We start from the raw sequence: 24,385 nt of genomic DNA, 5'->3' as shown, positions 1-24,385 counted from the left end.
TCTTCTATTTAGGCTAGCATGCAAGAACGCTAGGGGAAACACGCTGCAACACAAGATCTCACAGGCTTCACGGTTTAGCAATGTGCAATGTTGCTGTTCGCGAGCGCCAAAGACTCAAGGAGAGCTCTTTCCAAATTTAGACTCCACACCTAGCTATCTTGCTTCTTGCTCACACAGACGCACCCGCCGATGTCGGAGTTTTACCTCTCTTTACAAACCATGAGCCAATGATGACATGTCCACTAAGCCAGTTATAATATGCTGTTACTTTTTTTGTCTTCTGAAGAAAAGCACAGTAATGGCTTTAATTCCTAGAATTCCTCATACCTCCAAGAGGTGTTATAGAAGGATGCCTATGTGTATATGTGTGTGTGTGTCTGTCAGTCACTCCCCCAAATCTCTCTGTTCTTTGGGGAGAACGGATGCTGAATGAGGATTTTCATAACTAAAGGCAAAAATCAGGATGTTGGATACTGACAGGGAGGCTGAATGCCTATGGAGACACCGTTGCCACTTAGTTTCTCTGCTATAAGCTGGTCCGCAGCCCAGGGTCCCCACGGTCAGACATCTTGCATTTGCCTTCAGATGAAGGGGAGGCCCAGTGTGATGGGTAGGGGACACTCCTAATGCCTAAGGGATCACAGCCCAGCCTTAGGGTGTCCCTGACCACTGCTCTCCGTGGGCGTTTCAGATCAGGACTTGAACCTCTCAGCAGAACCCTTAAAACCTGGTCTAGGACTCCCATTCCCAATGGATGAGTCATGTGTGGAAATGCCCACATGTGAAACTCACCTTCCTTTTCATTTAAGGGATCCTAATCCAAGTTACCGGCCTTTGCTAACCCTCCTCCCCAAACCTCTTAAGCTGGCACTTGTCAAGAATGAACAGTTTTCTGACCTTTAGTGTTGTTCTTTAACTGACTCATGTTAAAATTAGTCGGCTGGATATTAAAGTTATCTTTATATCATTAAAGGGTTTTTTTAAAAAAATCTATTTTTTTAGTATGTTAAATTTTAGCAAACTTTCTGCTACAGTTTTGAGACGCCAAAATGGGACGCAGGGAGTTAGCACCTTCTAGAAAATTCCTGAGGTGGGGTTGGGGATTTAGCTCAGTGGTAGAGCACTTGCCTAGCAAGCGCAAGGCCCTGGGTTCAGTCCCCAGCTCCGGAAAAAAAAAAAAAAAGAAAAAAAAAAGAAAAAAGAAAATTCCTGAGGTACCCAAACTAGTGCTGGAATTCTCCAAGCTCCTGATTGCTTTGGGCATCTTGAAGAAGTCTGGGTTTCTTAGAAACCCCATCCTAGGGTCACTCAAGGCCAACCAACCCCCCTCCCACATGTACACACACACACACACACACACACACACACACACACACACCTCTGAAAGGTGGGACTCCCTTCGTTCATAGACAAAAGGAGGCTTTCTCTAGTTTAGTGATTTGTTCATGACGTGTACTTTTCACTATATGGGGCAATTTTAGCCATTACGTCCCCCACCCCCATTGCTCAAGGGACTTGTCCCCTCTATATGCTCAAATGTGACAGTGGGGCTGCGCCTTTCCTGGAGCCCCATCCTTCCTCCTTCTCTGACAGAACCTAACGGTGGCAGCGTCTACCTTCCCTGAGGCTGCCTTCTTCCAGAAAAGAGAAGGATGGCTTGACTTCTTCTCTTTTCTTGTTACAGCACCCAAGGGGTGTGCGTGGGCAGGGGGCTACCCTTCTCCAGCCACTGGCTGTTATAGCCAAGTATGTGTAAAGGGGCCAGAGTGTGTAAGGGGGCAGCAGAAGTGGCAAAGGGGGTGGGTGAAATGTAGTCTCACCCACTTGGAAAATGGCGTCTATGTAGGACCACCATGCTGCACCAGCACAGAAAACACCCCTCCTGGCTTTCAGAGGCAGGCCACGGGGAGTACACTTTATTATGTGCCCCTTGACTTAGAGAGACCAGGTAGCATTCTGCACAGTGTGGCCAGTAGAACCCCAAGCCCTCCAAACACCCCTAGAGGTAGCTTGGCAGGCATTGAGTAGGAGTAGGCATTTGAGACGAAGTATAAATGGAGGCTTGGCTAAAGCTGGAGCCACTGACTGCAACCTTCTGGTCCTGCAAGAACCCTGGGGCGCAGCCTGCAGCCTTCCAACCTAATTCATTTTCATGGCATAGGCGTAGAACATGCAGTAGCTCGCCTGTCCTGTTTCTCAGGACACACGCACATAGCCAATGTTTCCTCACTTTCTCTTCAGACACACCAGAAGAGGGCATCGGACCCCATTACAGATGGTTGTGAGTCACCATGTGGTTGCTGGGAATTGAACTCAGGATCTCTGGAAGAGTATTCAGTGTGCTTAACGGCTGAGCCATCTCTCCAGCCCCCTTCCTCACCGCTTTTGTCCTCTTTCACAAACAGCTCCATGCACTGGCACATTTTAGCAGGGCGCCAATGGAGACCTTCCCTAATGGAGCACATGGGCATGTTTGGAGTAGAGCAGATAGGCTTGGGGCTGCTCTCTCAGCTTCCACACCAGCAGTGGGGCAGCCTCTTAACAGTGGGGCTCACTTGCCAATGACAAAGGCCCTTAGAACTGGTTTTTCTGGAACCCCTGAGGGAGCTCAAAAGCCCCAAGTGACTTCGTGTGGGCACTGAGCAAACAGCTACCAGGGTCAGAGGTCAAGGGTCTCAAAGACCAGAACCATAGGCTTGTAAAATTATAAAATTCTTTTATTTCAATTATATGACACTTCAGTTTGCCTCAAATTTTACTGAGGTTTTGGTCATTTTGCATTCCACTCTACCTTGTAACAGTAGTATGAATTCACATGATTCTGTAACGTGTCAACAGCAGTCATACAGTAATCCTCTGGTGATTGTATATGTGCTAATACTTTTAGATTCAACTTTACAGTTATTTTCTAAATGCTTCTTTATATAGAAAATACATACTTCCTTCAGGCAGATAAAACAACAACTTTCCAATAAGAAAAATATCGAGAAACAACAAATAAAAATATCTATACCAGATGCAAAATTTTGAATTATTACCTAATGGGTCCCTTTGCACAAGAACAGCCTTTTGTAATTTTTAAGTAGACATTCAGGCAGAAGGATAACTTTAAAATTGAAAAAAAAAATAATGGCTGTTTCTCTTCAGTACTAAAGTAGGAAATATAATTTCAACATGTCATTAGCAGAGAAGAGTAAAAAATAAAATATTCGATATAAAATGAATTTATCACATCACCCGCATCTTTCAAATAAAGGTCTTTGATAAAATTAACTTGGGTACCATTGGCAACAAGATCCAAGAGCATTGGTGCAAAATAAAGTAGTTATGTGAGGTAAAAGCACATGGTCTCCCTGTGTTTTCTGGTTCATATCTGAATCTCTACCGGGATTAATCTCCACCCCAGGTGTAGCTCCTCTCACCCACTGACCTATATGCTACTTATCCATCCACTCCTTTAAGTACGATACCAAACTGGCTACGGTGTGAATTATTAAGATCAAATATGAAAATATATCTATTTAAATAACACATATTTGGATATTCGCTGCTTATAATGCAGAAATCTACGAACGCCGTTTGGTCATTTCAGCCAGATCCTGATACCTTTGGTCAAGAATATTTGCGTTCATCCGGCCCTGAAGCAAACCTACACCTGGTGTCCCCTGAGGCTAAGGAAATGTTCTCAGCTAGAACCGAAAGTAACAACAGTGCTGGCTAGGTGATCAAGGGTTAAATTCAAACCTACAGGTAACAGTCTATGACTTAAAGTCGTTGGTGCTCGGTGATCGACTGACACACGGAGCATCCACAGAAACTGGAACGCCCGTGAACCTCGGCCGTGGAACGGAAGCATGGGGTTTCTGATGTAGTTGACGGCTGAAGGGCTGAGCTTACTGGGCTAAGTCCTTGACCAGCGCTGACACTCACTCTCCCGCCCTGCCTCCTCACGACATGGTGCAATCCTCTTTACTCTTGCTGTTCCCAACCTCCTCTCTTGCCTGCTCTCCACTTTCTGAATTGAAGCCCCCCAGCTCCCCTGACAGGTCACTGTTGTCTACGCTGTGGCCCTCAATACCCTTCTCATCTGCCTGGCCTGGATGTTGGGAGGGCACAAGTCCCTCTTCACCACCTATCTGAGAGGCATCCCTTTGGGGACCTTTCCTGCCTACTGGGGAGATGTCCCCGTCTGCACACTGCAGACTGTTCTGATCCAAGACGTCTGTGGGACCTTCAGCTGGACCGCTGTCCTCCTCCGCGTCGTTCTGTTTCCCACTTGGCCGACTTTGAGGATCTTCTTTCAGTTCTGGGGTCTCTGCCGCCCATTTCTTGTCGGTGGCCTGGACCCGCTCTTCTTCCTCCCCATCACCCACATCTGGGTCCTGACAGCTTGACTCCTCGTTAGCATCTTTGCAGGTTTCCATGGGAGCTGCAGCTTTCTTCTTCTTGTTCTTCTTCTTCTTGTTCTTAGTCTTCTTCTGGGGTGAATCCAAGGCCTCTGCCTGCTGCTCGCTCTTTGCTTTGTTACGTTCTTTTGCGTGAGGTGATGTGTGCTTGGTGTCTGTGCTACCTGGCCCTGTCGTGTCCTGATGGCCGCTCTGAACTGTGGGAGCTGCAGGGGTTGCCTGGACGTCTGCCTGGAGGGGCTTCTCATCTCTTACTGCTGCATCTTCAGCCTCAGTAACGGTGTTCTCTCCGCCTGCCTGTGAACTCTGAGTGAGGGCCTCCTCAAGCTCAGCTGCTTCATGGGCGAGTTCTCTCTCTGAGCTCTGCCCCAGCCCATCGTTCAGACTTCTTCCAATGTGATTCTCCATGCTTTTGCTTTGCTCTGCAGAGGCCATTGTCCCTACTTGGTCCTCAACTATGGTGTCCCCTGCCTGTACCACATCCTCCAGGTGGTTCCCACCTGTGCCCCTTGAGTCTGTACAGCTCACCTTGTCAATTTCAGGTGTTTGCCCCAAAACGTGGTCTGGACGTGGTTCAAAGCTACCTTTTCCCAAATCTTCTTGGTTTTCTTTACCCTGACTATCCATAGAGTTTTCACTTTGGTTTTTGATACCCAAGGCAGTGGGCCCTGACACTTCACTGTCTAGACCTCCCCGGCAGCTAGATGGTTCAGGGGAGTTGCTGTCCCTACTGTCTGACTTGTTTGTGACCTCGTGTGACTCAATCTGCTCTGGGCTTTTGAGGATGGAAGTGTTTTCTTGATCTTGGCTCTGAACCTCTTGCTCACACTTGGCCCCTGCTAGTGGTCCCGGGGACAGGGCACTGTCTTCAACGGGTCTTTGGTTCTCAGCCTTTTCACCAGGATGTAACACCCCTCTGTCCACACAATCCTTTCCTGTGTTGAGTTTGGGCTGTTCTTGCTCAGAATCCTGTAAGGTTTCTCTTTGCCCCACTTTCTCCACAATTTCCTTTTTCACCTCCACTTCTTTGGCTTTTCCTAAAAGACCATTGAGAGAATTGAAGGGACCCCATGATGTGGCGGGCACTTAATATATATTAAAATGCAAATACATGTTTTAGTTACCACCCAACTTTCTCAGAGGGGGGGTTGGGGGAGGAGAGGAGAAGAGTGGAGAAGAAGAGGGAGAGGGGGTTGGGGAGACTCAGAGAGAGATAGAGACAGAGACAGAGAGAGACAGAGAGACAGAGAGAGAGGGGAGACACACAGAGAGAGATAGAGAGACAGAGAGAGGGGAGACACACAGAGAGAGATAGAGAGACAGAGAGAGAGGGGAGACACACAGAGAGAGATAGAGAGACAGAGAGGAGAGAGGAGAGAGAGAGAAAGAGGAGAGAGAGAGAAAGAGGAGAGAGATAGAGACAGAGAGGAAACAGAGAGAGGAGAGAGATAGAGACAGAGACAGAGAGAAAGAGAGAAAGAGAGACAGAGAGACAGAGAGACAGAGAAAGAGGGGAGACACAGAAAGACAGAGAGACAGAGAGGAGACAGAGAGAGGAGAGAGAGAGATAGAGACAGAGACAGAGAGAGACAGAGAGACAGAGAGAGAGGGGAGACACAGAGAGAAAGACAGAGAGACAGAGAGGAGACAGACAGAGAGGAGAGAGATAGAGACAGAAACAGAGAGACAGAGAGAGGGGAGACACAGAGAGAAAGACAGAGAGACAGAGAGGAGACAGAGAGGAGAGAGATAGAGACAGAAACAGAGAGACAGAGAGAGGGGAGACACAGAGAGAAAGACAGAGAGACAGAGAGGAGACAGAGAGGAGAGAGAGGAGAGAGAGAGAGACAGAGACAGAGAGAGAGACAGAGAGAGAGGAGATAGAGAGAGAGGAGACAGAGAAGGGAGAGAAAGAGAGTGAGACAGAGAGAGAGGAGAGAGAGATACAGAGAGAGATACAGAGAGAGAGGAGAGAGAGTCACAGGAAAGAAGCCTTTGCCGGGCCTGTGTGTCAAAGCAGCAATTGCTAGTTTTTGATAAGCAGAGGGCCACGGCCACCAAGGCAGGCCAGAGGGGCTGATACCATCCATCTGGTAGGAAGCACTTTTAAAGGCGAGGTTCTGACTTAGCTGGCAGAAAGAGCTGTGGAACAGGCAGGCAGCCACACGAAGTCTTCCCAAGTGGACGCTAGGCTAGGTCATCCTGCCATTCCCCTAACTCTGACCCTGTGTCCCAGCCACTCACACTCTCAGACACCCTAGTACCAGGAATCTCACAGCCCTAACGGTAGCCTCTATATGTTCTCAAAAGAACATTTTGTTTAGGAAACTCGGCTGGAAAGCCAGTGTCAGGAAGACGCTGCTAGGGTAAGCCCTGTGAGGCAGAAAGCAGTCCAGGTTCTGTCACCTGGCATATCTTTTTCAGATAATGTCCCCTACGGGACACATGGGCTCTTATGTCCCCAAGGGGGTGGTAATCCCAACAAAAGGCAAAGCTGAAAACTCTAGTTGAACGCTTAACTCATCAAGCGTACCAAGCAGTCAATAAATTCCCTGCTTCACGGACATTATCTTACTGGAAGTGAAAGCCTGTCATTCTAAGAACTGGGCAGTCGCCACAGTGGACCTCCAATCCCGGGAAAAAGGTGGGAAACTATCTGGCCTTTATTGAGAGGTGACTTAACTTCACCCTTTAAAATTTTCTACTATCGTGTATGATTATTGATGTAGCAACTTCATGTTGAAGAAATATCAGACATAGGTAAATCTGAAATAAACAGACCCCGCCCCCCACAGCATTTCTCTGACTGTGTACATCATCAAGCCCCTTTGGGGGTCACCGACAAAGTGGCATCTCTCCTTTCAGCCATGTCGCATGACTACCAGGGATGTGTCAACTGTACATGGAGGTTAAGAACAGCAGGACCAGTCCCCAGTGGGGCTGTCCTGGAGGAATGGTAGAAACTATGCACTCTTCCTGCTTTGGCAAATCACATGTTGGTAAGAGCACACTGCTCTAACAATCACAAGGGCACGTGGGAGCACCTAGGAATCAGTCCTGAGAAGCTGGGGCCTCCAGGCTTGCACATGGGCACAAACGCCAAGAAGACAAGAGCCTCTGTCTTGTAATATGGTCACAGACTCCAGAGCCTTGGAAAAGGAACTAGCAACTGGATTTATCCCAGAGCCACAATTTAGGACTAGTGTTAATTTGTAAATCATTTCATCTATGAAAATTACAGGAAATATCCCTACGATCCATTAAATTTCCCAATTGTATGTATTCTTACAGACGCTAAAACTGTGGCTGGCATACAGAGGAAGCCCATTCTGAATAAGGTGGGTGAATTCCGACTCCTGTGAGCACACCCCACGTACATCAAGGAGCAACCCCACTACTGCGGCTGCTTTCCATCCTGAGGGTGGGGACAGCAGTTCAGGGCTGCCATCTCCAGGTGTCCTGTGTCCCACTTAGGCACCTCACACTCTCCGAATGTTTGTATGGCGGGTGCCTGAGTGTGCCCGACTGGCGGGAAAATATGGCCTGCCCATCTACTTTGCAGCCCCCAATCCCACGGTTTTTGACCTCCGGACAACTCCCTTACAAGATTAAGTGGAAAGTCGTAATTGGAACGCATCCGGAGAAAACCCAAATGGAACTCTCGACTCTACCACTCGACTTTAAGCCTACCCTCTTTCTACTCAGCCTCGAAAAGCAAAAAAGAAACGTGCCCTCGAGCCATGGGTGGAAAGCACTAGACAAAAACGCATGCTTCACAACACCGTGGGTGATCACGTGGTTTGTCTGGGAGAATTACTATAGGTGACAGAATGAAGGGCATGCCGCGTGACTATTAATCGATCAGTGACAATCACTCCGATCTGATAGTGTACGAAGATGAGTCAGTGCTGACCAAACATTGAGAGGAGCCAAGGCAAAGTTCTTACCTAGTGTCCCTTCCCCAGCTGCCTTGAGGGCATTCAGCTCTTCTTTTGTTATCTTCGTGGGCGCTTGGTACCCAACATCATTTACTGTGTCCGAAGTCTCTCCGTTGGTGGCTATTTCTGAATTTAGGATTATTCCATGTTTCTGGGAGCAAAGAGAGATTTAACGTAACACTCAGTGAGGCCAGGCTAAACTATGTCAGTTATATAAAGGATGCTGCTTCTCCTGATGTGGATGCTAACTGTACAGGGATGGACAAGTGTCCAGGTGCCAGGTTCATGGTCTTGTCGATGCAGGGAGATCTGCAGTGGCTTCTTCCTTGTGTGTTCCAATCTGAAACTGGATACTTTAAAAAGGCTTTCTTCTAAGTAGGGCAAGGACCTGTGGGCTGCCACGAAAGTTAGAACTTCAAGAAAATGAACCTTTCACTATAAACTCTGACCACTGTCTTTAAAAAGGGAGATCGGGGGCTGGAAAGATGGCTCAGTAGTTAAGAGCACTGTCTGCTCTTCCAGAGGTCCTGAGTTCAATTCCCAGCTACCACATGGTGGCTCACAACCATCTGTATTGAGATCTGATGCCCTCTTCTGGCCTGCAGGCGTATATGCAGGCAGAAAGCTGTATACATAATAAATAAATATTCAAAAAAAGAGAAAATTAAAAAAAAAGTTTAAAAAAAGGAAGACGGGGATGAAGAAAGGGATATATGTAAGTGTTGTGGAAAGACAGAGAGCAGTTTGCATAAAGACGGCATTCGCAGGGGTTAGGATGCTTTAGATCCTCAAAAGGATCATTTATGTGGAGGACATGGCCAGCCCCTTGAAAACAGCTGCCTGCCTCAGTTGCAGAGTATTTCCTCTCTGTCTACTTGGTTCACGGCACTTTTTTCCTGGCTCCCAACTGCTGCACACAGCCTGGACCAGGAGCCTCAATTAGGTCTCAGCTCTAAGCCTGTATCCTGTTACTTACCTGCTCCGACTTTGACTGGGGAGCTCGGGAAATGACACTGATGCGTGTCTGGGGGCAGTTGGGATGTTGCCATAGCCACACCCCTCTCAGCACTACTGCTGTGGCAGTCTGAGAACCCACCCAGGACTCCCTGCTGGTTTCCTCTTGGCAGGGCACTTACAAGATGTGAAACTTGTCCTTGCAATGATCTGGTGGAAAAGTGGGATTCCCTCCACTTACCCCAGATATTGTTCAACTAAGAAAGTCCTGGACAAGAAGCTTAAACAAGGAAGTACGTATATTCTAATGAGGGTAAGAAAATATCTAGATAAACACCAAACTCCCGAGCTAGAAATCTGATCTACTTTGGCAGACCTGTTCATTTTGTGAACACCAATGGTCCCAGGCAAAAGAACATATGGGTACTGACATCACCTGCTTCCCAGGGACAGTTCATTGAAAGCTCGAACTAATTAACACGACAGTGATGAAAACAGAGCCAGCTGCTCACGGCCCCAGACCCACAGAACCTAAGCTGTCATTGTCATTGTTCCTAAGCTGCACTTTGGTTTCATACCTTCAACTCCTCCTTCAGCTTGACTGTCTCTTCTCTGAGGTCATCTCGTTCGCTCCTTATGGAATCAAAGAACTCTTTCTGTCTCTCTAATGCCTGAGTGTGCGGCAGAGGAGAAAGAGAGGGGTCGGCCGGGGAAGAGAGAGAGAAGGAGAGAGGGAGAGATTAGCACAGATAGCAGGATAGGTAAGAAGCGGGGACTAGGGAGGCACTGCCACCGGGGTACCAGTGGGGAAAAAAAAATCGCTGCTGGATTTATCCCAGGCTAGACCAGCTACTGTTCACACATAAGCATTTCTAAGCAAGGGATGCTAGAGAGGAAAGCTGCTTCATAACTTCCATCTCTGCCTTCTGTTTTCTCACTGCAGCATAGCAGAATGAACCCAAGGCCTCACATGTGGGGAGGGAGCCATATCTCCAGGGTATCCCATTACTGTCTAGCTTGGCTTTCTTTTCTTTTTTTCTCCTTTTGGAGGGGGTGTTGTCTATTGTTTTGATAGGGTCTCAATGTGTGGCCCTGGCTGACTGGAGCTTGCCTCCACAGTGCTGGAATTAAAGGTGTGTACCAACATTGCCTGGCCCTGTCTCTGTATCTTACAACCTGGGGCTGGAGAGCGAACGGGAATCGCAGAGTCCTTTTAATGAGAGATAAATGCAGAATGGTGGCTAAAGAACCCTACTCAATCATTTTAGATATTTTCATGTTTGTGTTCTTGTTCACGTGTGCGCAGGTCTCCGTGTGTCTCTGTAGCTCCGAGGACAGTACAAAGTGTCGTTTATCAAATGCCGTCATCTTTGTTTTAAAGACAGAGTCTCTTACTGTCCTGGAGTTCCCTGAGTAGGCTGGTCATCAAGCCTTAGGAATGTCCTTATCTCTAGCCCGCCTCCCCAGTGCCAGGGTTACAGATATGGGGCACCATGTCTGGTCTGGTGACTAAATTCAGGGCCCTTGTGTTTACACATTCCTGGCAACTGTGTCCCTTGCTCTTAAGCTATTTTTAGACATTGACTGTGTGTATTTGTTGTCTAAAAAATGTTCTCGAAAAGTATGTTTGTACGTGTGTACATACATATACAGACACACACACACACACACACACACACACACACACACACACACACACACACAAACAGTCTCTTAGCCACGGCCTGAATGATGGGGCTCCCTGTTGTGAACCTTTCTGATGTGACAGATCACCTCTGGACCTGTACTGGGGCCCTGTCACCTGAGTTGGTTTTTAGGTACCATGTGCTACTGTGAGTCAACAGTGACTTGGTGGGGTCCACTCTTCCCATTTATTCACTCCTAAATGTGGATGGGCTGTCTCTTCCTCTCTGCTGAGGATGGAGAGGGATTCAGAGGAAGCCTGTGGGGCAAGGTATCTGCCACCCACAGCAGCCCATAACTCTGAGGGAAATCTGGAGTTTGATCCTCCATGTTGAGTTACACAGAACCTCTCTCAGTGCATGGCCTGCATTGCACTTAGGCTGCTCTGGTGCCTCAGGGAGGGAGACAACTCCACATACCCAGCTGTGGTCCCATCTGCCTGGGTAAGCCGGGGTGGACAACAGGCTACTCATGTGGCATCACATGAGGGTCACACGCACTCGTGCAAACATGATTTTCCAAACCAAAGCTTCTGCAAGAGCCTCATTTGCTAAGCATCCCACCCCCTGGCAGCGTTTGTCGAAGGCTTGAGACTCCTACCCCTATCTTTTTGTCTTTCCATTCTATCGTTTCCTGAAGATCAGAAATCTCCCTGATATAACCCGCCTGTTTCTGTTGCAGCTGTCGGATTTCCTGAGGAAAGGAACAGACAGAGAGAAAGCAGACAAAGGGTTAAGCAGAGAAAAGAAGTCAGTGCTGGATGACCAGGGTGGGGAGGTTGACCAGTAGGCAGCCGACAAGCATCTCATCTCACCAACCCCAGATTCATCTGCATGTTAGAATTTTCCTTTGTTCTACTCTCAGCCCCAGTAGCCTGGGTGATATCTTACCTCAGAACCACCAATTACAGTCCTGATTATGTTATAAAAACAAAACCTAACCCTGCATAGTCATACAGCTTGGTCGTAGGACAGAAGTCTGAGAAACAGAGACGGTGCAAATAGGTGAGCTCATCGTTTTGCAAACGTCATAGACTGTGAAGATGATGGCTTCAGTGTTACTAAGTGACTAATCCACAGGACCACTGTCATCCTTGTGTCCCACTGTGGATCAAAATGTTACCTGGCACATACCTGTGCCAGTTTCCTACAGCCACTGTAACAAATGACCATGACTCTCCCGAAATCACATAAATGTACTCTTACGGTTCTGAGAGTGTTTGGAAAGAGTCTTCTGGGGAAGAGGATCAATAGTCTGTCTTCTCCAGTTCCTCTCTTCTTTATAAACTCTAACCGCCCCACCCCCCCAACCCCCACTGCTGTCAACACAGCTCCCACCTCAGCGTCTGACCTGCCTCCCTCTGGTGGGTACCCTTGTGATTACATCAGAGCCACGCAGATGATCAAGGTCTTTGATCTCACCTTTGAAATCTTTTTTTTTTCCATATTTACAACTTCTAGGGAGTAGGATGTGGACCTTGGTGCGGGGCATTTTTCCACATCTCCCAAGACAAATACAAGAGCACCAGAGTGAGACTATACCAGTAAGAGGAGCCAGTTCCTCAAGGGACAGAAAGTTAGCTTCGACCCTGGACTTCAAGCAAAGGTGTAACCGACTCCCCAGCCTCCAAGGTGACTAGTGTTTGGGGATAAGGTCAGAAGTATTAAGGTTGAATGATGTCTGAGGGTGGGTCCCAGGGTAGATAGGATGAGTGTTCAGATTGAACACTGAAGGCGCTGTTCCCAACCTCGACCAGGACTCTGATATCCAGAACAGTAAGGAAATATGCACTCATCAAGGACACCAAGTCTGCAGTATCTTGTCTTAGCCTGGGCTAAGACAGCAAGGAATCAACAGAAAGGGAAGAAGGCAGAGGCTGCTTACTTCGAGCATTTCTTCCCTTTGCCTCAGGGCCTCTTTCACTTCGGCAAACTGGAACTGTAGGATGCTGTGGGCATGCTTCTCCCTCTCGAACTCCTGTGGATGAGAAACGGTGGCTGAGGGTGAGATTCAATGGCATACTCCTGTCACGGGGATCATGCTCTCGTGAGCCACACTTCCCTCAGGACAAACATCCCTTTACTATGTCATTGCTGTTTCCAAGGCACACATAACACAAACTCACTCCTCTGCCCTCCATAGGGGACAATCGGACAGTCTCCCTGTCTAAGATTAATCTGTGGAGTGTGTGTAGGCGATGAACGGATGTGTTTCTTTTTCTTTCTTTTTTTTTTTGGTTCTTTTTTTCGGAGCTGGGGACCAAACCCAGGGCCTTGCGCTTCCTAGGCAAGCGCTCTACCACTGAGCTAAATCCCCAACCCCGAACGGATGTTTTTCAATTCCTCTCTTCTTTTCCCTTTTCTTATTGGATATTTTTATTTACATTTCAAGTGTTATCCCCTTTCCTGGTTTCCCATCCAGAAACTGCTCTATCCCATCCCCCTCCCCTAAAATTCCTCTTTTGCTATGATACATCCTAGGGCCTTTTTCTAGGGGTCTTCTATGATCCCCAGAACTGGGCTGAAGGCCGGGAGAGTGCAAGAGCAAAACTGCTTCTGTAGTCGTGTGAGTCTCAGTAGATCCTGAGGCAAACGCAAGGCTGCCCTTCTCCAGGCTTAGGTATGATTATCGAAAGAGAGTAACTAATGTGCCTTTTCCAAATGAGTAAAAATAACAATATATGATTTTCCTAAAATCTTTGATGTTTGTCATTAATACCCTAGGAAGCTGACATAAAATCAAAGGCAGGAAATGAATTTTAGCATGAAAATCTGGAACCACCTAGTTGTGCATTATTTAAACATGTTTGTCTTTTCATATACATGTCTTTTCAGGGTTGTTTTATTTTCATGCAAAATGCCAATATTCTAGTAAAACTATTTTAATGAAAAATAGTTTACACATTGAAACTACGCATGCTAACATTTCAAGTCACTCAGAAAAGAGCACAGATTTCTGAGTTTTACATGCATTTGTCTATGTGGTCGTGGCTATTTGTGTGTGTGTGTGTGTGTGTGTGTGTGTGTGTGTGTGTGTGTGTGTGTGTGTGTGCATACACTATGTGTACAGGGGTATAGAAGTCAGAAGTTGGGTTGGGTGTCATTTCTTAGGAGCTGTCTACCTAGGTTATGTTTCTTTTCTTTTCAAGCTTTATTTTCTTATTGTTTAATTGTGTGTATGTGTGTGGGTCTGTGCACCTGAGTGTGGATGCCCCGAGGCCACAGCCATCAGAGCTCCAGGAGCTGGGGTTACAGGAGCTGGTGAGCCTCCTCACATGAGTTCTGGGAACCAAACATGGGCCCCCTGTGTGATACTGCATATTCTTAAACCCTGGGACCATCTTTCCAGACCCCACTTTGGGTTTTTGAAAAAGGGTTTCTTGTGGTCAGGAGCTAGCTGATTAAGCTAATCTGGTTACCTGGTAAACACCAGAGATCAATCCCCCTGCCTCTGCCTCCCCAGCACCAGGATTACAAGTAGGTGCCTCTATAGACACTGATATCTGAACTCTGCTGTGCAGGAAGCATTTTATAGAGCAAGTTATCTCCCCCAACCTTGAGGTTGCTTTGTTTTGTTTGGGGACAGAGCCTTGTTACACAGCCCAATCTTGTTACACAGATTACACCTGAAATCCTCCTGCCTCAGCCTCCTACATGCTGGGATCACAGGGCATTGCTACCACATATTCAACAAAGGCACAGTGTTCTAACTCTCAGACTCTGGGCTTTCCGGACAAGTGGGGAATCACTGCTTTAAAAAACATAAATGCAGGCTGGAGAGATGGCTCAGCAGTTGAGTGCAAATGCCGTCCTGAGTTTGACCTGAGTTTGATTTCCAGCACTCGTGTCAGGCAGCTCATGACTCCCTGTAACTCAGTGGTTCTCTCCTTTCCTAATGCTGTGACCCTTTAATACAGTTCCTCAAGTTGTGATGTGGTATCCAGGATATCTGATATGTGACCCCGGTGAAAGGGTTTCAACCCACAGATAAAGAATGCCTGCTGTAACCCCAGCCCTAGGGGAACTGACACCTTCCTCTGGCCTCCACAAGCCAGTGTAGTTGTGCACCTATCCCCTACCCCCAACCATACATAATTAACAAAAATAAGAATCCTTTAAAAATATAATGTACACAGTATTTACCCAGTCCCCCTCCCTTCCTGAACACAGCGAGCTGGCGGGTTGGCAGGCTGGCGGGCTGGCGGGCGGGCCGTGCTTACCTTGTTCTTCTCCTCGTATTGCCTCTGAGACTCGGCCAGCTGCTCTTCCAGCTCCAGCAGCATGTCCTTCAGTGTGTCCACCTGGTACATGAAGTTGGTCTTCTCGTTGTCTAGCTGGGCGTTGGAGACCATAGCCTTCTTGTATTTCTCCTCAACTTCGGCCAGAGAGTCCTGCAAAAGGAGAACAAGTCTCTTTCCATTGGGAAGGCACGGAGACACCTTCTCAATGTCCCATCACTGGTACGAGTACCTTTTAGCTGTCAGGGAAGAGCAAGTACAGCCTATGGCTTGCCCGTGAGGGATTATGTTGACTGTGTTAATTAAGCCTGGAAGACCCACCCTAAATGTGGGCCACCCCTGGGTGGCAATCCTGGCTTGCACAGAAAGGAGAAAGGGAGCATCAACACTCCTTGCTCTCTGCTTGCTGACTGCACAGGTGCTGTGACCAGATGCCTCATGCTCCTGCCACCAGGACGTCCCTACCGTGATGGACTGGTACCTTTGAACTGTGAGCTCAAACCCCTTCTCCCTTAAGTTGCTTTTGTCAGCCGTAGGAGTAACTAAGACAACAATCTCTTTTCTTGTTAAAACAAGGAAGCATTTGGGACATGGGGGTTGCTGGGGGAGGCAGTAGAGCCAGTGACTGGTTCAGCAGCCAGAATCTTCCTACCACAGGCCATCGTGGCAGCTCAGTGGGTTTCTGACGTCATTACTCAATGTGAACGAGTCAGTTACTGATGGAAATAAAACCCTGCCACAAGCCACTGCTATTCCGCCCACTTCAGGTTTGGGAACCAGGAAAGGGTTTGTGGACATGTCAGATTTCTGACTCATGGGAAATAAAACAAGGTACACAGGTCTTACTGGGTAGTTCCTGGAACAACCAAGGTCATTTGTTTGAAAGGACAGCCGTGGGAAAGATAATATCAGCAGTGCCCAAACTTGGCTCTCACTCGTGCAGGCTCCAAAATTTAAATGTCAGGAGAGTGAAGCCCGGAGAGCAAGAGGGGGGCAGTTGCCAGCTTCAACTACCCAGAGCCTTAGAGAGGCCAGCTCAAGAGTCAGAGCTGTGAAGAGGCCTTGTGGACTCCAGCACTGGTCCCCGCTATGGGTATACACCATGACAACCCAAAGTGGTATTGTTGGCTCCAGGTTGATTTGCAGCTCCATTTTTGAGGTGAGAGAAAAGCCAGGGTCTTCGTTTTTCTATTATATTGAAATGATTATGAACACGATGAATTTGTATGTGATTTATGCCACCTGTCTGTCAGTGCATATTGCTATGGAGTTTACATGATTCCTTGGGTCCTTTCTGAGGAGATGAGGAAGCAGTAACTGATCTGTATCTACTGCTTGATCTTCTTGAGCTTGTCACAGATATGACTGCCGTGTGCCTTGGCACCAGCTCCCTGAAGCACCTACTCACCTTCAGCATTGTTAAGGACAGGGGCAGTACATTTCCTGTTGGCATGGCAATGTCCTTCACAGTCCTGCACACACACACTCTCAGATGCTGCTCCCCCCAGGAAAAGTCGACAGCATGCAATAACCCAGACGCTTTGAAAGCACGTGCGTTAGGAGGCTCTAATGGGCTCAGCAAAGCGAACTGGGAGGATACTTGTACGTGAGAATGACGGGGAGTGAAGAGAAGCAAAACTCTAGTGTCTGTCTGCTCTGTTTTTAAAGTGAGACTCTGGCTCTAAGCCTAGGGGGAGGGCGCTGAGTACCATCCCACATCAGGGGCTGGGTCCATCACCTTCTCCACTGGGGACTCACTATGTTCAGACACTGCATCGGAAAGACAGATGCATGCTGTGTTAGAATTCCCATGGCCCTACACTTTCCGCAGCCGGAGCCCTTCACAGTGAGCATGCTCATGGGACCTCTGTGAGGCCTTTTAAAGTTAAGGTGGGTTAGTGTCACAGTCTCACACTTCCATAAGCCGTACCTTCATCTCTTTCAATCCCTGCATGTATTTGCCTTCTACGTCCTGAATCTGGTCCTTTAACTCATTAAGTTCCTGAAGGAAATGCACGAGAGGCAAATGATGTCAAGAAAGAAAACTGGGGGGTTGGGGATTTAGCTCAGTGGTAGAGCGCTTGCCTAGCAAGCGCAAGGCCCTGGGTTTGGTCCCCAGCTCCGAAAAAAAGAAAAAAGAAAAAAAAGAAAAAAGAAAAAAAAGAAAAAAGAAAGAAAACTGGCAGAGCACACATATTCACACACACACACACTCACACACACATTCATATATGCACACACACAACCACACACACACATATTCACACACACATACACACATACACACATTCATATATACACACACACAACCACACACACATATTCACATACACACACACACAACCACACACACACACTCACTCACACACACATTCATATACACACATACACACAACCACACACACATACACACACACACAACCACACACACTCACACACACATTCATACACACACTCACTCACACATTCATATATACACACACACACAACCACACACACATACACACACACAACCACACACACACACCACTATGGCTTTCTTAAGGGTCCATCACATTGGTTCCTTTTGTATCTTATTAGGTGTTAAAGAAAAGTGAAAATAAGTTTCAGTGTTATAAACATTAAAATTTATGTAGTTCACATGTCTTTATATACTGTTAAAATGGGTGAGACGTCAGGGCTGGAGAAACGGCTCATTGGTTAAGAGGGCTCGTTGCTCTTGCAGGGGACCTGGGTTCGATTACCAGCATCCGCACCACAATCAAGTTCAGTTTGCAAGTTCAGTTCGAGGAGATCTGGTACCCTCTTCTGGTCTTTGTGGGATCCTGGTGTGCATATGGTACACAGGCATACATGACGGCAACCCCCCATCCATACACATAAAATAAATAGTAAATAAGTAAATCTTAAAAACAAAAATCAGGCAAGTGGGGGCAGAGCTTGGATGGGCGGCTCAGTGGGTCAGAGTGCCTGCTGCCCTTCCTGAGGACCCCAGTTTAGTTCCCAGCACTCAAGTCAGGTGGCTCTGTTACCACCTGTAACTCCAGCTTCAAGGGCTCTTTTTAACCCTCTTCTGGCCTCGGTAGGCACCTTGCACACATGTGGCACTAATACACCCCCCAAATATAATAATAATAATAATAATAATAATAATAATAATAATAATCAAACAACCTTAAACAACAACTAGCCAAAAGAGCTCTGACAGTGATTTAGCTCCCTGTCTTCCTACACCACAGGTGCTGCTGGGGACAGGGACCAGCTCATCCCAGTTACAGAGCCCTTGATATCCACGTTGCTTCTCTCTCTGTGCCTGGTGCCCGGGGAGAGTATCTGCCTTGAGCAAGTCCCCTGGCAAACACCTGCCAGGCGAATGAATGGTATTCACGCCCAAGCGCAGAGTCTAAATAGGACTGCAATGATCCCCCTTCCAGCCCATCGGGAAAACAGCAGCATTGGAGCCTAGCATGTTCGGGAATGGTGCATGGCATTTTAGGGGAGCAGAGCAAAACAAACAAACCCAAAACCCAAACCCTCTCCTCCCTCTCCTCCCTCTCCTAAAGCACCGTAACTGCATCTTTAGGTCTAACACCGGCAGCTGCCCCAGGCCCTCTCCTGTTCTCCTGGCAAATGTCATCTGACTGCTTAGTCGCCACCAGAGGAGCTGGTCCCTGTGAGCTGGATCTGAGTATGAGGAAACTCTCCCACAAAGTCAGCCAAATCCAGCCCTCTCGCACCCTCTGTTTGACTTGACTCTGCTCGCTGAAGGACACGACATTCTGGTCACCTACCCTCAATCCTTCCCTGTTTGGGACACAGTCGCACCAGTTACCCAACAGTACACGAAGTACTAAATTAGCCAACAGCGCTGGGCTGTGTGTCTCTCCAATGTACAGAGGGGGTCATCAAACACATGGCGCCATCCTTGGTGTCAAAGGTTTAACAGAGAATAACGTCTGTGTCATACTAAGAGAAAAACCACCATTTAAATACAGTGATGGAGTCTCCCAAAGGCATGCTACAGACAGAAGGGAGGGCGCACACTCTGGGCAAGAGAAAGGTACTAGAGGATAGGAAATCTCTGTGGTCCTGGACAAGGATGGGGGGATAGGGAACCCGAATGTCCCAGTGTCTAATGAAAAGGAGACATCCACGTGTTAGCACATGGTGGAAGACGGCATGGCCTACGGAGAGAGAGCACAGCACCATGGCCAGAGAGGGGGACTCATGCTCCTCCCTGCTGTGCACAGTCAGGAAAAGCTGGCTTCCCACTGCCTGAGCTCAGTCCATGCTAGGAGATGGGACTGATGGCGAACCTCACAAATGAAGACTCTGCAAATCAAAGACTAACTTTCCAAGGGGTTCTGTCAAGTCCCAAGTGAGCCTAGTTGTTTTACCTTGATCTCCCTGATGGATGCCTCGGTGTCCATGGAGATGGAGGTGTCTCCACTCCCTCTCCGGGAGGAAGTCCCGCCCAGAGATGCCAGTGTGGCTGCAGACAGGCTGGGCATGTTACGGGAGCCCTGGAATGGGTGAAGACCACGTGTGATTGGGTAAAACCAAAATTACCAACACATCGAACACTACAGAACCTTTACTTTCCATTTAAGCTTCCACAGGTGATCATGTCTGTGTATGAGCTTGTGTGTATGTGTGGTATGTACAAGGTGAGTGCATGTGTGCAAGGTATGTGCACGTGTACGGAATAGTATAAAGGCCAACAGAGGCTGTCAGGGACCCTCTTCAATCACTCTTCACTGAATTCCCTTGAGATGAGGTCTCTCACTGAGTCTGGAGCCCACCATTTTGTCTAGACTAGAGGGCCAGCTGCAGTACTGGGGTTATAGGTAAGTGTGAACACAACCACCCTTTTACACGTGTGCTGGGGATCTGAACTCATATCGTCACTTTTGTGCAGCAAGCACTCTTACCCGCTGAACCATCTCTCTGGCCCCAGAGCACCTTTTCTGTAACTCAGCTTCTCTACTGGACTGTCTCCTTTGGGGCTCTGGCTAGTGACAAAAAGGCTCATTCAGATACCTCACAGGTGTCTAGTTAGCCACGAGCCCTTTGCCATCCCTCATATTTCAACTTTAGGGATACAACATCAGCTGTGTGGCCCACTTAAGCAGCCTCAGCCATTCACTTACTTTATTAAACACCAAGTAACTGGCTTCCTGTCAGCCTCACCCTGGTCTAGTTTAATAACTAACCTAAGGCAGAGACGTACAGAAATCCTTACCTTCTCAGCGAAGTCTTTGTCCGGTCTTTCTTCTACCTGTGGGGAAATGGACAACTGTCAAATATTACAACTCCTATGATCATTTCAAAGATCAATATTGATCTGAAGTATGAAGCTAAAAAAAAAAACCAAAAAAAAAATAACCACCAAAATCAAAACAGCTGTACAAATCAAGAAACATTAGCTTATGCTGTAGTTTAAAAACTAAAAGGAGAAACTCTTATTACACTCTGGCTTTCCCCGTCTTTCTTGCCTGGATGTCTCTCTGAGATGGAAGCCTCAGGGGGACTCACAGCGGCCTGAGGCTAGAAGCAGTGTGCACTGGTGCTGGGCCCTGGGACACACATGGGTTGAAGGTGTCTTGGGGATGGAGGCTGAGGCTCATTTAAGGACTATCCCGTCCTTTGCCCGACATCTACTCTGAGATTGAGTTCCATTCCTGGCCCTCGGCGAAGCCAGCCACACAGGTACCATCAGCAACATGCTTTCCTCAGTGCCAAGTTCAGAAGTTCTTAACTTTGACCCCAAGGGTTTTCACCAAAATACGAGTGACACTGCATCTCAGACTCACAGATCCGAGTGGACTGTGGACGCCTTGCAGGTTTATAACGGGTGCCTCTGAAGTCACCACCATGCTCGGAGGTCACAGCTCACAGACACCGTGAGTAGCAAGAGAGAATGGTCACTAGGCACAAGACGAGTGGGCACCTCCAACGCCCGTTTCTTTTCAATGTGTGCCCCGAGTCTAACTAGCACATGGCAAGAACTCAGAGGTCCTGCCGCAGACTAGTGGACCCACGGCCAGCCACTGCTCACGTGTGGGATTGTCACTAGAGCTTGTACCTTTTCAGATGTGAGGTTCATACTGGCCTAACTATACACTCTGGGTGCTAAGGTGGGCCCCCGATTAAGACAGTTGTATCTCACTGTCCACAGAGTTGAAGAGCCCTCTGCTCCATTCTCCTTGTGTATGTATGCATATTCATGTCTGTGAACATGTGTGTGCATTTACAGAAGAGCCCTGCTCCATTCTCCCTGAGTGTGTATGCATGTTCATGAATGTGAACATGTGTGTGCATTTACAGAGTTGAAGAACCCTGCTTCATTCTCCTTGGGCGTGTATACATGTTCATGTCTGTGAGCATGTGTGTGCATGTGGAGGCCAGAATGTGACAAGAGTGTCTGCTTAGGTAGCTTTCCACCTTATTGGTTAAGGTGGGAACTGTCACCAAAAGGTGGGGCTTGCTGATTCGGTGGCCGGCCAACAGACCTAGGGCTCCTCCTGTGCCCACCTCCCCACAGTGGGGGTTGCAGGCATCAAATGCCGTGCCTAGTTTCTCTTACACGAGTGCCAGGGCTCTCAGACCTAAGGTCATCACTGCATGCGCTTCACTGACTAAGCCATTGCCTCAGTTTATCGGCCCCATGTTCTGAGTTGCCAGGATGATTTGGGCAGGAATGAAGTTCATTCTACTCAGGAATACAAGAGAAGAGGTGGCTGGCATCCACTCTCCAACTCCCCTGGGTCCGAAGCCTCATTCCTTAGGTCAATTGGTCTGCAGGATGAATATTAATGAGCCCAAAGTAAAACAGGGCATGTCACCTAGAGACAGAACACACAGGTCCAGCTTTGTGGTGTTGAGGATGGAGTGCAATGCCTGGTGCATGTCAGGCAGCCACTGTACCCCTAAGCCTCACCAGCCTCGAAAGTCCCGAGCAGCAGACTCAGGCTAACAGCTAGAAGCCTGCTGGCTTCTCACTCCTTGGTTTAAATACTGTTTTCTCCTGATCATCAGCAACAAACACAGCATATTAAAGATGGAGTCCAGATAGCCACGTGGTCACTTCCAAAGATCCATGCCCTCAAATGAAGGGGCTTTCGCTAGGAACTGGTACATACATTGCTTTTTATAATTCACAATAGATCTATGAAAAAAGAAAAAAAAATCCAAAGTATAGCTTAACCAGGTGTGGTAATGAGCACCTTTAATTCCAGTACACAGGAGGCAGAGGCAGAGGCAGAGGCAGGTGGGTTTCTAGGAGTTTGAAGGCAGCCTGGTCTATAGAGTGAGTTCCAGTCCTTCCTGAGTTTCATGGCCTCAAAAAAGCCAATAAAAAAACAAAAATATAGGTTGCACTTTCCATAGTTAAAAAAAAAAAAAGGTCTTTGCTCTAAAAGATAGAGCTAATACAGAATATGAAAAATTGTGGAGGGGAAATGGAGACCATGCAGAGAAAAATTAAAAACTGCGCTTCTGATATAGATACATAAAATGCACCCTCCAACACACACTGCATTCAGTTTTGTTTTCAAATTGACAAGGTGCATCCATTTGTCAGCCTTTTTGACATGGCCAGCGGCTGGGTCCCCAAGGGGCCTCTGCAGATCTGCTGTTCCCACTAAGTCCACTAGATGGCAGCCTGGCCTGGTCTGTGTGTGGTCAGGCTGGTCTCAGATCAGACTCAGAAAGAAGCAGACAGCTGTACCCTTTTCATCAAGCCCCAGACACAAAGGGACAGATAAGTAATCCAGACAGTATACTTCACTCTGACACAGAGCATGTCACTCCCCCTCTGAAAACAATAGACAGTACACACTCATGGCTGCTCTGTGACCGGTGTGAAGGCTACCCTGGAGACAAAGCCACCAGAGGTGGCCAAAGAAGTATGGAACTCAAGGGCTGCTGTTGGACACAGCAGGCACGTGGGACAAGCTACAGGAATCTTGTGACCCACGGAGTTTATTTTGTTTTTTGTTTTTAAATCACCATCCTCCAGTTCTCCACAGTTGAGATTAATGTTACGCTAACAGGAGTCTATGCGATGTAGTCTTTTAGGATTCCTACTGAGTGTGTTCAAAGTCATCTCTAAAATCTACAGGAGCCACGTTTGGTGGTACAGGCCTGTAATTCTGACGTCTGAGAGGCTGAGGAAGGAGGATTTGAAGCTGAGGCCATGCTGGGCCACAGAGCAAGAACTTGTCTCAATTTTCTTCCTCTAAATTATTTTTCTTCCTTAAAAAAAAAAAAAGTCCCTTCTAAGAAACTTCAGTGGACGAAAAGACAACGGCAACTCCCCCTGCCCTTCCAAAACCAAACCCTCCACAAGAGGACGTTAACACGTGAGTCCGGTCCTCCCATCTCACGGGGGTTCTTTTGAGGATCACATGATGAAATCTTAAATATCAGTTTGCATGTTACCATCTGCTGGACCATTCGAAGACAGAGAGACCCACGCAAGGACTGGGTACAAGGGAACCTAACCTCAGGATCCCAACTCCCAGGAAGGCACAGCAAGACCCTGGAAAGCAAACAGGCTCCCTGAATCAATGCCACAGCAAACACTGCTCAGGGACCATCCGTTTTTTAGGACTGCTTCCCTTCAAATGTTGGTGACAGTGGGGCTTACTGTTAGGTGGGGATTTTGGGGTTTTATTGGCCATTATTTATTCGGGACATTGTGCATGTGATGACATGTGCGGGGGAGGGGTCAGAGGGCAACTTGTAGGGCTTCGTCTCTCCTATATGTGTCTTTGGGTTCAGTCTGATCATCAGGTTCAGCAGCAAGTACCTTTACCCACTAAGCCATCACACTGGCCCCTAATTTTATTTTTGAGACAGAGCTTATGTAATTGAGAATAGCCTGAGGTTCACTACGCTGCCCAAGGTAGCTTTAAATCAGGCCCCGCCTTTCTCGGCCTCTCTAGTGTTGGGATTACCGTCACAAACCACCATAACGGGTGGATCATTGGTTTTAAATCCAATTTCATACCCACAGGTACAGGCTTGCTTCCTACCTGGACCCCGCCTTGCCTCTTTATGCAACATGAACCATAGGGGTCTTTGTTTTCAAACTCAAGTGGGCAGACAGTTAGCTCAGCATTTTTCTGAGTACACAAGACTGCACGAGTCCTGGCTCCAATGGA

At 47.7% G+C, this 24,385-nt stretch overlaps 1 protein-coding gene across 50 annotated transcripts in view; it reads right to left on the bottom strand.

The window, feature by feature from the left end:
- The window catches only part of Lrrfip1 (LRR binding FLII interacting protein 1), a 128,216-nt gene that overhangs the window by 7,713 nt on the left and 96,118 nt on the right, over positions 1-24,385 (bottom strand). For 8 of the 50 annotated variants that reach the window (XM_006245444.5, XM_006245446.4, XM_008767285.3 and 5 more), the window contains 9 exons: positions 20,461-20,496; positions 19,616-19,741; positions 17,149-17,220; positions 15,201-15,371; positions 12,866-12,958; positions 11,582-11,674; positions 9,877-9,969; positions 8,354-8,495; positions 2,697-5,443 (listed from right to left, as the gene is read on the bottom strand). In XM_006245444.5, coding sequence (XP_006245506.1) covers positions 3,948-5,443; positions 8,354-8,495; positions 9,877-9,969; positions 11,582-11,674; positions 12,866-12,958; positions 15,201-15,371; positions 17,149-17,220; positions 19,616-19,741; positions 20,461-20,496 — 2,322 coding nt within the window. In that variant the 3' untranslated portion in view covers positions 2,697-3,947. Of the gene's footprint in view, positions 1-2,696; positions 5,444-8,353; positions 8,496-9,876; positions 9,970-11,581; positions 11,675-12,865; positions 12,959-15,200; positions 15,372-17,148; positions 17,221-19,615; positions 19,742-20,460; positions 20,497-24,385 lie in introns of those variants that run through there. The other 42 variants (XM_006245459.4, XM_006245460.5, XM_063267531.1 and 39 more) reach the window with 12 other exon arrangements.

This window comes from Rattus norvegicus, chromosome 9 (genome assembly GCF_036323735.1).
Source record: "Rattus norvegicus strain BN/NHsdMcwi chromosome 9, GRCr8, whole genome shotgun sequence".
NCBI lineage: Eukaryota > Metazoa > Chordata > Mammalia > Rodentia > Muridae > Rattus > Rattus norvegicus.
Note: the sequence above shows the minus strand (reverse complement) of the source record. Positions and strands in the feature narration are given on the sequence as shown.